Below are 13,054 nucleotides of genomic sequence, written 5' to 3' on the forward strand. Positions count from 1 at the left end.
ACGACTGCGTCCTGTTTGTATGTTGACGACTTCTTCCTGTTTGACGACTGCGTTCTATCTGTTTGTTGACGACTGCGTCCTGTTTGTATGTTGACGACTTCTACCTGTTTGACGACTGCGTCCTGTTTGTATGTTGACGACTTCTACCTGTTTGACGACTGCGTCCTGTTTGTATGTTGACGACTGTGTCCTGTTTGTATGTTGACGACCTCTTCCTATTTGACGATTGCGTCCTGTTTGTATGTTGACGACCTCTTCCTATTTGACGACTGCGTCCTGTTTGTATGTTGACGACTTCTTCCTGTTTGACGACTGCGTCCTGTTTGTATGTTGATGACTTCTTCCTGTTTGACGACTGCGTCCTGTTTGTATGTTGACGACCTCTTCCTATTTGACGACTGCGTCCTGTTTGTATGTTGACGACCTCTTCCTGTTTAACGACTGTGTCCTGTTTGTATGGTGACGACTTCTACCTGTTTGACGACTTCTTCCTGTTTGACGACTGCGTCCTGTTTGTATGTTGACGACCTCTTCCTGTTTAACGACTGCGTCCTGTTTGTATGTTGACGACTTCTACCTGTTTGACGACTGCGTCCTGTTTGTATGTTGACGACTTCTACCTGTTTGACGACTGCGTCCTGTTTGTATGTTGACGACTTCTACCTGTTTGACGACTGCGTCCTGTTTGACGACTGCGTTCTATCTGTATGTTGACGACTGCGTCCTGTTTGTATGTTGACGACTTCTTCCTGTTTGACGACTGCGTCCTGTTTGTATGTTGACGACTTCTACCTGTTTGACGACTGCGTCCTGTTTGACGACTGCGTTCTATCTGTATGTTGACGACTGTGTCCTGTTTGCATGTTGACGACTTCTTCCTGTTTGACGACTGCGTCCTGTTTGTATGTTGACGACTTCTACCTGTTTGACGACTGCGTCCTGTTTGTATGTTGACGACTTCTACCTGTTTGACGACTGCGTCCTGTTTGACGACTGCGTCCTGTTTGTATGTTGACGACTTCTACCTGTTTGACGACTGCGTCCTGTTTGTATGTTGACGACTGTGTCCTGTTTGTATGTTGACGACCTCTTCCTATTTGACGACTGCGTCCTGTTTGTATGTTGACGATCTCTTCCTATTTGACGACTGCGTCCTGTTTGTATGTTGACGACCTCTTCCTATTTGACGACTGCGTCCTGTTTGTATGTTGACGACTTCTTCCTGTTTGACGACTGCGTCCTGTTTGTATGTTGACGACTTCTTCCTGTTTGACGACTGCGTCCTGTTTGTATGTTGACGACTTCTTCCTGTTTGACGACTGCGTCCTGTTTGTATGTTGACGACTTCTTTCTGATTGACGACTACCTGCTGTTTTTATATTGATGACTGCTTCTTCTGAACGACTTCTACCTGATTGATGATTGCTCCCTGTTTGACTACTTCCTGTTTAGCGATTGCTTCCTGATTGACCACTGCTTCCTGATTGACCACTGCTTCCTGATTGACCACTCCTTCCTGATTGAACGCTGCTTCCTGATTGACCACTGCTTCCTGATTGACCACTGCTTCCTGATTGACCACTGCTTGCTTTCCGTTCCTTCCAGGAGACCTGTTCTACACGTCGGTCTTGGAGGACCTGGAGCTGCAGGGCCAGGACTTCAAGGCGGACTCCTGGAGCACGGCGGTGGACAGCAGTTATCTGCAGACGCACCGCAAGAACGTCATCAAGAGGCAGGACGTCATCTACGGTGAACAGCTCCTTCAGCCGTGTGCTTCTAGTCTCTGTTCAGGAGCACCAGACCTTTTCCACCAGTCACCATGTTTCACTGAGATGACTAGTCTCTGTTCAGGATGCTTTGTGTTTCTGCTTTCTCATATTTCACATCGCAGCTCACTGTAAAAACCAGCAGCGCACATTTGACAACAAAAGGACTGTTCAGTAGTGGAACGGCCTGTTCCTCCAAAGATGACGAGTCCCAGACGAGAAGATGTTTCCAGTAACGAGTTCTTTTTACTGCAAATAGGAGTGTGATTTAGATTTAATATCAAACTGTCAAATCAAGTAAAAAACATTTAAAACAAGACAGTTGATCAATCAGGGGGTCTGAACTATGACGCTGGATTTTCTCTTATCCAGGTAACGTCACTCGTACCAGACGAAACCCAGTTCTTTCACAATAAAGTCCCAGACTAAACAGGGCTTAGTCTGGGACTTTACTGTGAAAGAAAGCAGTTTTCAGTCTGATGCCTTAAGCCCCGTTTCCACAGTGCCCCTTGGTACCGGTGCCGGTCAGGTGGGGGTCGGCTATCTGTAACCAGACCCGTATCAGTGCCGCGTTTCCATTACACGGGGAACGGTTTGAAATGTAGGCGGGGTTATGAACGGTTGTGTAATCATGCAGGATGTGACGCCATAACGGGAGGACATTTTCAAAAAAGTTTCCTGATTGCTGCAGAAGAACTGATTGGAAATGGCTGCTTGCTGGGAGAACAGGTCGTCACGGACCAATGAGCAGACGGCAGTGTTGAAGCTCCTCCCCCTCATATCCGGCACATTGTGCCTGGTACCCCAAGTGGAGGGGTAGCGAGAAATGGTTACCAATGGTACCGGTTGGTAACGGTTCTGAGTCAGTGGAAACGCACAACAACCGGTTCCGACCTGACCCGTACCGGCACCAAGGGGCACTGTGGAAACGGGGCTTTTGTGACCAGTGGTATCGGGGAGGAAGCTTTTTATTGTGTTGTTCAGGCGCCTAACTCAAGCTTCACATACTCAGAGTTGATTGAACTAATTCAGATCAGCTGTTCTGGAGACGGAAACTCTGAATTTCATCTCACTCAACTTTATCACGTACCTGGGTATCTGAAAAAAATGGGGTTATTTCTCTGTGTTTGGGCTCATTTACACATAAACACAGCAACGAGTCATGATTCCCGAAACCTCCGGCCGGAGGAGCAGGGCCCAGCTGTTCAAACTGGGTTAACTTTAACCAGGTTAGTTATCTTGTTGTTCAAAGCTGGGTTAACTTTAACCAGGTGTTATCTTGTTCAAACTGAGTTAACTTTAACCAGGGGTTATCTTGTTGTTCAAACTGGGTCAACTTTAACCAGGTTAGTTATCTTGTTGTTCAAACTGGGTCAACTTTAACCAGGTTAGTTATCTTGTTGTTCAAAACTGGGTTAACTTTAACCAGGTTAGTTATATTGTTGTTCAAAGCTGGGTTAACTTTAACCAGGTGTTATCTTGTTGTTCAAAGCTGGGTTAACTTTTACCAGGTGTTATCTTGTTCAAACTGGGTTAACTTTAACCAGGTGTTATCTTGTTCAAACTGGGTTAACTTTAACCAGGGGTTATCTTGTTGTTCAAACTGGGTTAACTTTAACCAGGCCTTATCTTGACGTTAAAGTTAACCCACCTCCAGAACTTCACTAGCTGTTTACCAGTGGTTAACTCTCACCATGGTGTTGATGATACCAGTTGAACAAAGGAAGGACAGGGTGGAGGACTGAACTTTGATAGAGTCGATACTGGAATAAAGAGTTGCTCCTCTATGGAGCCCCAGAGTGGACATAGAGAAACAATATCTACAATAACGCGTGGGAATGAGATAATAATTACTAACTGGACACAGAGAGTTACTCTCTCCTTCCTCGTATTATATTTTTCACCAATGTCGCCTCCAGCCCCTCATAATTGCTGCTCTGCAGCTTTAAGAGCCTCGTTTCCACGGAGCTCAATAGATCTTGGTGTTTTCTAACTAAACCTGTGAAGTCCAGACGAGTTAAACTCTCCTTGGTCCAGAAAGAGAAGATCTCATTCTCATGTCTCCTCTTTAGCAGGAAGAAATGATCCTGGCTCTTATTTTTCACCATTCCAACATTCCATAGTGACTTTCTGCTCCTTTCACTTTATTTCTGGACGTTTCTGAATCAAAAGCTTCAACATGGAGGAATGGAGGTGTAGAATGATAGAACTGCTCTACAGCCGTTTCCATGGTAACCTAGGTAAACACTCTGATTAAAGTTCTCTTTCACATGAAGCCGTTAAAAGGCTCATTTTAGCTCTAAAAACTCCAAGTTTCATTTCCAGTAGTTTGTAGTTTGTTTAGTAGTTCCTGAGGAACCAGAAGTCTGGCTTCATTAGAAAGAAGTTCTGTGGAGCGTCTCCTAGCGGAGCGCCCCCTGCTGCCTCATGAGGACCTCTCCCTTCATCAATCCAGAGATTAAATGATCTGGTTCCCACGTTCTTATTATTTTCCTCTCTGGCCATTCAGTCCACGTTCTAGATGGTTCTCTCTGGTCACTCTCTAGATGGTTCTCTCAGTCCACTCTCTAGATGGTTCTCTCTGGTCACTCTCTAGATGGTTCTCTCTGGTCACTGTCTAGACTCTAGATGGTTCTCTCTGGTCACTCTCTAGATGGTTCTCCCAGTCCACTGTCTAGATGGTTCTCTCTGGTCACTCTCTAGATGGTTCTCTCTAGATGGTTCTCTCTGGATGGTTCTCTCTAGATGGTTCTCTCTGGATGGTTCTCTCTGGTCAGATTAAAGAAGAAGAGGCACCATGAAGCCTCTGATCCTCCAGCTCAGGTTCGGGGGGGGGGGCAGATGTTTAGCTCCCAGTTGGTGACGTGGTGTTTTGTTCCAGGATTTCGATTGGCTATCATGGCTTCATGCTTCTTGCTTCTTGCTACACTGCCCCCTACAGGTTTGGCTGCTCAAAGCACCTCTGAACCAGCTGGATATGTGGGTCAGTGTAAGTTAAGGGTTAAGTTGTTTTTTTGTTTGTTTTTTTTAAATGTAGAGGGAAATATCAGGTTTTTTTTAAAAACTGGGTACGTGTTAACTCAGAGTGAGTTGACTCATACTTCAGGAGAGACTCAGAGTTTGCAGAACCTTCTTTCTGGAACCCCCCCCCACCCCACCCCGGTGGTCAGGAATTAAGACATTAACTCCTGTCTTGTGGCAGAGCTCAGAGAGACGGAGTGATTAGATCAGAGTTCTGCACACTTTATGACCAAAAGAGCCATTTTTCTAACTTTCCACCGTATAAAACACATAGAACCTTTCAAATGGAGACAAACACAGCTTATAACGTTTCATATATACTTTTGCTGTACATATGAAAACTACGTCAGATGTTGCATTTATCAAGTTGCAGTTGTGATTCAGGCAGTAGCGTGCAGTGGTGTTTCAGTCAGGGCCAGCATTAACAACCCCCCCCCAAAGAAAGTATTGTTGCCAATGCCGATACAGCCAGTACTGTAACGGTGTGTTTGTGACCCAGTAGCAGCACAGCGAACACACAGATACGTTGGTGAAGCTTTAATGAAGTAGAAGGTGATACAGGAGATTGCAAAGAGATTATCCAGCAGGCGAAGCTCCAGACAGAGCAGCCACCAGGGTGGCAAAACCAGAGTCTCTGATTCTAAAGGGAATTCCCAGAATCTCAAGGTCAGCGACAGAAGGCTGAGGGAAGAAGCAGCATTCAGGCAAGGTCGGCTGGTCAAAGGCAGGCAGAGCAGGCAGAGCAGGCAGAGCAGGCAGAGCAGGCAGAGTAGACAGAGTAGACAGAGTAGGCAGAGTAGACAGAGTAGGTGGAGTAGGCAGAGTAGGTAGAGTAGGCAGAGTAGGCAGAGTAGGTAGAGTAGGCAGAGTAGGCAGAGTAGACAGAGTAGGTAGAGTAGGCAGAGTAGGTAGAGTAGGCAGAGTAGACAGAGTAGGTAGTAAAGGTATTAGGAGGCTTCCTAAAGGAGTTAGTAAAGGTGTTAGGAAGCTTCCTAAAGGAGTTAGTGAAGATGTTAGGAGGCTTCCTAAAGGAGTTAAGGAAAGGTGTTAGGAGACTTCCTAAAGGAGTTAGTAAAGGTGTTAGGAGGCTTCCTAAAGGAGTTAGTGAAAGGTGTTAGGAGGCTTCCTAAAGGAGTTATGAAAGGTGTTAGGATGCTTCCTAAAGGAGTTAGTAAAGGTATTAGGAGGCTTCCTAAAGGAGTTAGTGAAGATGTTAGGAGGCTTCCTAAAGGAGTTAAGGAAAGGTGTTAGGAGACTTCCTAAAGGAGTTAGTGAAAGGTGTTAGGAGGCTTCCTAAAGGAGTTAGTGAAAGGTGTTAGGAGGCTTCCTAAAGGAGTTAAGTAAAGGTGTTAGGAGGCTTCCTAAAGGAGATAAGGAAAGGTGTTAGGAGGCTTCCTAAAGGAGTTAGTGAAAGGTGTTAGGAGGCTTCCTAAAGGAGTTAGTAAAGGTGTTAGAAGGCTTCCTAAAGGAGTTAGTGAAAGGTGTTAGGAGGCTTCCTAAAGGAGTTAGTAAAGGTGTTAGAAGGCTTCCTAAAGGAGTTAGTGAAAGGTGTTAGGAGGCTTCCTGAAGGAGTTAGGAAAGGTGTTAGGAGGCTTCCTAAAGGAGTTAGTAAAGGTGTTAGAAGGCTTCCTAAAGGAGATAGTGAAAGGTGTTAGGAGGCTTCCTAAAGGAGTTAGGAAAGGTCTTAGGAGGCTTCCTAAAGGAGTTAGTAAAGGTGTTAGAAGGCTTCCTAAAGGAGTTAGGAAAGGTGTTAGGAGGCTTCCTAAAGGAGTTAGTGAAAGGTGTTAGGAGGCTTCCTGAAGGAGTTAGGAAAGGTGTTAGGAGGCTTCCTAAAGGAGTTAGTGAAAGGTGTTAGGAGGCTTCCTGAAGGAGTTAGGAAAGGTGTTAGGAGGCTTCCTAAAGGAGTTAGTAAAGGTGTTAGAAGGCTTCCTAAAGGAGATAGTGAAAGGTGTTAGGAGGCTTCCTAAAGGAGTTAGGAAAGGTCTTAGGAGGCTTCCTAAAGGAGTTAGTAAAGGTGTTAGAAGGCTTCCTAAAGGAGTTAGTAAAGGTGTTAGGAGGCTTCCTAAAGGAGTTAGGAAAGGTGTTAGGAGGCTTCCTAAAGGAGTTAGTGAAAGGTGTTAGGAGGCTTCCTAAAGGAGTTAGGAAAGGTGTTAGGAGGCTTCCTAAAGGAGTTAGTAAAGGTGTTAGGAGGCTTCCTAAAGGAGTTAGGAAAGGTGTTAGGAGGCTTCCTAAAGGAGTTAGTGAAAGGTGTTAGGAGGCTTCCTAAAGGAGTTAGGAAAGGTGTTAGGAGGCTTCCTAAAGGAGTTAGTAAAGGTGTTAGGAGGCTTCCTAAAGGAGTTAGGAAAGGTGTTAGGAGGCTTCCTAAAGTGTGTGTGTGTGTGTGTGTGTGTGTGTGTGTGTGTGTGTGTGTGTGTGTGTGTGTGTGTGTGTGTGTGTGTGTGTGTGTGTGTGTGTGTGTGATCCAGAGCTGATCCAGACCGAGCTGCACCACATGCGGACCCTGCACATCATGGACCGGGTCTTCAGGCAGGGTCTGCTGGAGGAGCTGCAGCTGGACCCGGGTCTGGTCAACACCATGTTCCCCTTCCTGGACCAGCTGATCCGGATCCACGCTCACTTCCTGTCCCAGCTGCTGCTGCGCCGCAGCCTGAGCCTGCACCCCGGGTCCAGCCGCAACTTCACCATCCACCAGCTGGGGGACGTCCTGCTGGAGCAGGTATGCTCACCTGCAGCTAGCATAGCATAGCATAGCATAGCATAGCATAGCATAGCATAGCATAGCATAGCATAGCAACCAGCACCATCCAGCAACGTGTTCTTGTTTTTGATCCAAGTCTGATTGGCTCCACGAGGGTTGATCTGGAATAATGATCTTAATAATAATGCTGACGCTGACAGAACCGCAGAACCATGAATTAATGGAAGCAGAACTTCTCCCGTCGTCACGGTGATGAATTAAAGAGATATCCTGGTATGTTAATCTAGGTAACAGATATCTTGGTATGTTAATCCAGATGACAGATATCCTGGTATGTTAATCTAGGTAACAGATATCTAGGTATGTTTATCCAGGTAACACAGATATCCTGGTATGTTAATCCAGGTAACACAGATATTCTGGTATGTTAATCCCGGTAACACAGATTCTAGATATGTTAATCTAGGTAACAGAGATATCCTGGTATGTTAATCCAGGTAACACAGTTAATCTGGTATGTTAATCAGGGTAACAGAGATATCCTAGTATGTTAACCCAGGTAACACAGATTTCCTGGTATGTTAATCCAAGGGGGTATTCCAGAAAATGGGTTTTGTGAAAACTCAGAGCATGTTAACCCTTAAATAAGGGAAACCCAGAGTTATCCATTCCAGAAAGAGCTGAATTAAGATCGGTGTTAGTCACCATGGTAACAGACTGTGAACTGAACCTGCTTGCTGGCAGGTTTAGAAGAGGAAACCCTGAGTTTCTACTGGCTCCTCCCACCTGAAGCAGCCGCTAGAAATGGACTGTCCATTATCTGCAAACCCGATCAACATGGAGGCAACAATAATCTGAGATCATTTACGTCGCAGGAGAGTCTCCTGGCCCATTGTAGAAGTAGTTTGTTTTTGGACTGTATTAATTCCTTCCAGTCGATTCAAGAAAGAATTGATACGGTCAGAAATAAAATATAATATATTCAATATAACAACAGTGTGCAGAGCTGTTAGACAATCACCCTCACAGTGAAACAAGAGGGGCTATATATATAATCTGTGTGTGTGTGTGTGTGTGTGTGTGTGTGTGTGTGTGTGTGTGTGTGTGTGTGTGTGTGTGTGCGTGTGTGTGTGTGTGTGTGTGTGTGTGTGTGTGTGTGTGTGTGTGTGTGTGTGTGTGTGTGTGTGTGTGTTAATCTACTCAGTAGGATATTAACTGGTGAATAAAGACTTTTTTCTATTTAATAGCCTCATCAATTTAAATACTAAAATGAAAATGCGGTACAATCAGAGCATATATACATATTAGCCTTTTCATCATGACAGATGCTTTTATATTTCTTGTTTCGCTGCTTCCTTCCTCCTGTTCAGTTGCTCGATTCATTATCTCCACCCGTCTGCTGCCGTCTTCAGTTAAATGTTCAGTCAGCGGATTAATACATTCAAACTCCTGCGTTGACTCTGCCAGCAGTTTTCTCCCAGTTGTTTCTGCTGCTGCAGCGCTGGACTTTTATTGTGAAAGAACTGGGTTTAGTATGGAACTTTTACTGTGAAAGCAATGGGTGAGGGTGTGTTGCCATAGTGACCAGTGGTATCGGGGCTCCATTGATGAAGCTTTTTATTGTGGTGGTTCAGGCGAGTAACTCAAGGTTCACGTACTGGAAGTGGATTGAACTAATTCAGATCAGCTGTTCTGGAACCGGAAACTCTGAGTTTCCTCTCAGAGTTAGTTGACTCAGAGGTCAGGGAGAAACTCAGAGTTTGACTGTTGACACTGTGTTGTTGTTGTGGTGTTTAGTTTTCAGACCAGTGGGCAGACGACTTCCGGACAACGTATGCAGAGTTCTGCAGTCGTCACTTGAAAGCTTTGAAGGTCTACAAAGACCTGCTGGCCAGAGACAAGCGCTTCCAGTTCTTCATCCGGGTGAGGTAACACCGCCACCTGTCACCTGTCAGCTCCGTCTGTCACCTCCACCTGTCACCTGTCAGCTCCGTCTGTCACCTCCACCTGTCATCTGTCAGCTCCGTCTGTCAGGGGACACAGGCTTGAGTCTCCAGAATCCCCCAAAAATGGAAAAAGGAAAGAGAAGTAGTCCAAACTGTGTCCTGCTCGTCCAGCGGGCTGGCGTTGGTTCTGTCCCTTGGACCTACTTGGTGCTCTCTTTACCGTCCCGAGGCAGCAGAGACGTGTGTCCCTCTCGGTGGCTGGGATGAGAAGCAGGGGACAGTTGGTAGGAAAGGAGTCTCACCAAGCTTGAATTTTGGACCCCTGTGGTTTCCGGGTCGGGTTCGACCATTACCATTGGTTGCAAACCTGGGGGGTGGAGACTTCCTGGGGTCTTTGGCCTCTTCCCTGCTGTGTTATGTCCTGTTCATTGTCCCCAGTGTCTCTCCTCTGTCACAGAAACCTTTGGAGGAGTTCAATGGAATCTTATACCCAACATGACCATAGTCACTCATGTACCGCTGGACTAGATCTATTGATTAGTGACCATAGTCACTCATGTACCGCTGGACTAGATCTATTGATTAGTGACCATAGTCACTCATGTACCGCTGGACTAGATCTATTGATTAGTGACCATAGTCACTCATGTACTGCTGGACTAGATCTATTGATTAGTGACCATAGTCACTCATGTACTGCTGGACTAGATCTATTGATTAGTGACCATAGTCACTCATGTACTGCTGGACTAGATCTATTGATTAGTGACCATAGTCACTCATGTACTGCTGGACTAGATCTATTGATTAGTGACCATAGTCACTCGTGTACTGCTGGACTATGTCAGTGGATTCCCAGTGTCGGTGTTTACTGCCTTACTACCTCTGTGTTCTTGTGGACTGAGGACCTTGTTGAGGACTCCTCCCACTATCAGTGTTTGGTCAGAGTGTGTTGAGAGGGTGAAGAAGTTGTGATAGAAGGAGGGTCATCAACATTTGGGCCGTAGATGTTTGTGATCCACATCTCTATGTTCTGAAGAGAGATGATGAGAATTATAAATCTTCCCTCTGGATCTGTGATTGTGTCTTTACAAGACAATTATATTTTATTGATGATTAATGTAGCTCCGCCTCTCTGCTGGGAGTTCTACCAAGCTGAGTGTGTGTGAGGGAACTGTGGTGAAATCAGTCTGTGATGTCCTGTGGTAGGTGTGTGTGTGTCTCTGGTAATAGGACAATGTCTCTTGTAATAAGACAATGTCTCTTGTAATAAGACAATGTCTCTTGTAATAAGACAATGTCTCTGGTAGTAAGACAATGTCTCTTGTAACAAGACAGTGTCTCTTGTAACAAGACAGTGTCTCTTGTAATAAGACAATGTCTCTTGTAATAAGACAATGTCTCTTGTAATAAGACAATGTCTCTGGTAGTAAGACAATGTCTCTTGTAACAAGACAGTGTCTCTTGTAACAAGACAGTGTCTCTTGTAATAAGACAGTGTCTCTTGTAATAAGACAGTGTCTCTTGTAACAAGACAGTGTCTCTTGTAATAAGACAGTGTCTCTTGTAACAAGACAGTGTCTCTTGTAATAAGACAGTGTCTCTTTTAACAAGACAGTGTCTCTTGTAACAAGACAGTGTCTGCCTGGAGTTGGTTTAACTGTTCAAAACCTTTTTGTCTTCATATTTGCGTGTCCATTCCTGGTACCTTCCAGGGGACAAACCTGAACCTGTTTCTAGTTACACTCATCTTCTAGGTGTGTGTGTGTGTGTGTGTGTGTGTGTGTGTGTGTGTGTGTGTGTGTGTGTGTGTGTGTGTGTGTGTGTGTGTGTGTGTGTGTGTGTGTGTGTGTGTGTGTGTGTGTGTGTGTGAAGAGGGTGAGTCGAGGACCGTTGCTGCGTTGCCATGGCGTTCAGGAGTGTATCCTGCTGGTGACTCAACGAATCTCAAAGTATCCAGTTCTCATCCAGAGGATCCTTGACAACACCACAGGTTCACACATTATACTACACACTACACACGTCTCCTCCTCCACCTCTTCTCCTCCTCCATCTCGACTCTTCCTTCATCGCATCTCCTCTTCCACCTCGTCTCCTCCTCCATCTCTTTTCCTCCTCCAACCATGTCTCCTCCTCCATCTCTTCTCATCCATCATGTCTCCTCCTCCATCTCGACTCCTCCTCCATCATGTCTCCTCCTCCATTTCCTCTCCTCCTCCATCATGTCTCCTCCTCCATCTCGACTCCTCCATTTCCTCACCTCCTCCATCTCTTCTCCTCCTCCATCATGTCTCCTCCTCCATCTCGACTCCTCCTCCATTTCCTCACCTCCTCCATCTCTTCTCCTCCTCCATCATGTCTCCTCCTCCATCTCCTCTCCTCCTCCATCATGTCTCCTCCTCCATCTCGACTCCTCCTCCATTTCCTCACCTCCTCCATCTCTTCTCCTCCTCCATCATGTCTCCTCCTCCATCTCAACTCCTCCTCCATCACTTTTCCTCTTCCATCTCTTCTCCTCCTCCATCATCTGTCCTCCTCCATCATGTCTCCTCCTCCATCTCTTCTCCTCCTCCATCTCTCCTCCTCCATCTCAACTCCTCCTCCATCTCTTCTCTTCCTCCATCTCTTCTCCTCCTCCATCTCTTCTCCTGCTCCATAATGATTCCTCCTCCATCTCGTCTCCTCCTCCATCATGTTTCCTCCTCCATCTCTTCTCCTCCTCCATCTCTTCTCTTCCTCTATTATGTGTCATCCTCTAGCTCCTTTCCTCCTCCATCTCTTCTCCTCCTCCATCTCGACTCATCCTCCATCACTTCTCCTCTTCCATCTCTTCTCTTCCTCCATCTCGACTCCTCCTCCATCTCTTCTCCTCCTCCATCTCTTCTCCTGCTCCGTAATGATTCCTCCTCCAGCTCCTCTCTTCCTCCATCATGTCTCCTCCTCCATCTTGACTCCTCCTCCATCTCTTCTCCTCCATCATGTCTCCTCCTCCAGCTCATCTCCTCATGTGTATGACGTAGCTTCAAGTCAGAGTTTTATTTAGTGACTGAACATAAGAGTTGACGTCGATGAGGGAGGAAGAGTGTGGTGATGAAGAAGTGATGAGGGAATGATGAAGTTTGTCTTCTTGTTTGTGGTGATGAAGATGATGAAGAAGAAGCTTCCTGTCTGGCTCAAGCGCTGCTGAGGATCCGAGAGCTGCTGAGTTCCATCAATCGTCAGGTGAAGCAGCGAGACGCTTTGGCCATTTATCATCAGCTGATTGAAACAACGCATGACAACAACAATCACACGCTCACAAACAATCACAAGCTCACAACGCTTCACAACCCAACAACAATCACAAGCTCACAACGCTTCACAACCCAACAACAATCACATGCTCACAATGCTTCACAACCCAACAACAATCACATGCTCGCAATGCTTCACAACCCAACAACAATCACAAGCTCACAACGCTTCACAACCCAACAACAATCGCACGCTCACAACACTTCATAACAAACCCAACAACAATCACACGCTCACAAACAATCACAAGCTCACAACGATTCACAACCCAACAACAATCATAAGCTTATCACGCTTCACAACCCAACAACAATCACACGCTGACAATG

General features: G+C 45.8%; 1 protein-coding gene across 2 annotated transcripts in view; it reads left to right on the plus strand.

The window, feature by feature from the left end:
- The window catches only part of arhgef2a (Rho guanine nucleotide exchange factor (GEF) 2a), an 82,528-nt gene that overhangs the window by 42,219 nt on the left and 27,255 nt on the right, over positions 1-13,054 (plus strand). For both annotated transcript variants that reach the window (XM_080485267.1, XM_080485268.1), the window contains exons 7-11: positions 1,606-1,749; positions 7,253-7,503; positions 9,283-9,408; positions 11,307-11,424; positions 12,577-12,653. In XM_080485267.1, the coding sequence (XP_080341393.1) occupies positions 1,606-1,749; positions 7,253-7,503; positions 9,283-9,408; positions 11,307-11,424; positions 12,577-12,653 (716 nt within the window). The remainder of the gene's footprint in view (positions 1-1,605; positions 1,750-7,252; positions 7,504-9,282; positions 9,409-11,306; positions 11,425-12,576; positions 12,654-13,054) is intronic.

The sequence above is a fragment of the Lipophrys pholis genome, assembly GCF_963383615.2.
Source record: "Lipophrys pholis genome assembly, chromosome: 17".
NCBI lineage: Eukaryota > Metazoa > Chordata > Actinopteri > Blenniiformes > Blenniidae > Lipophrys > Lipophrys pholis.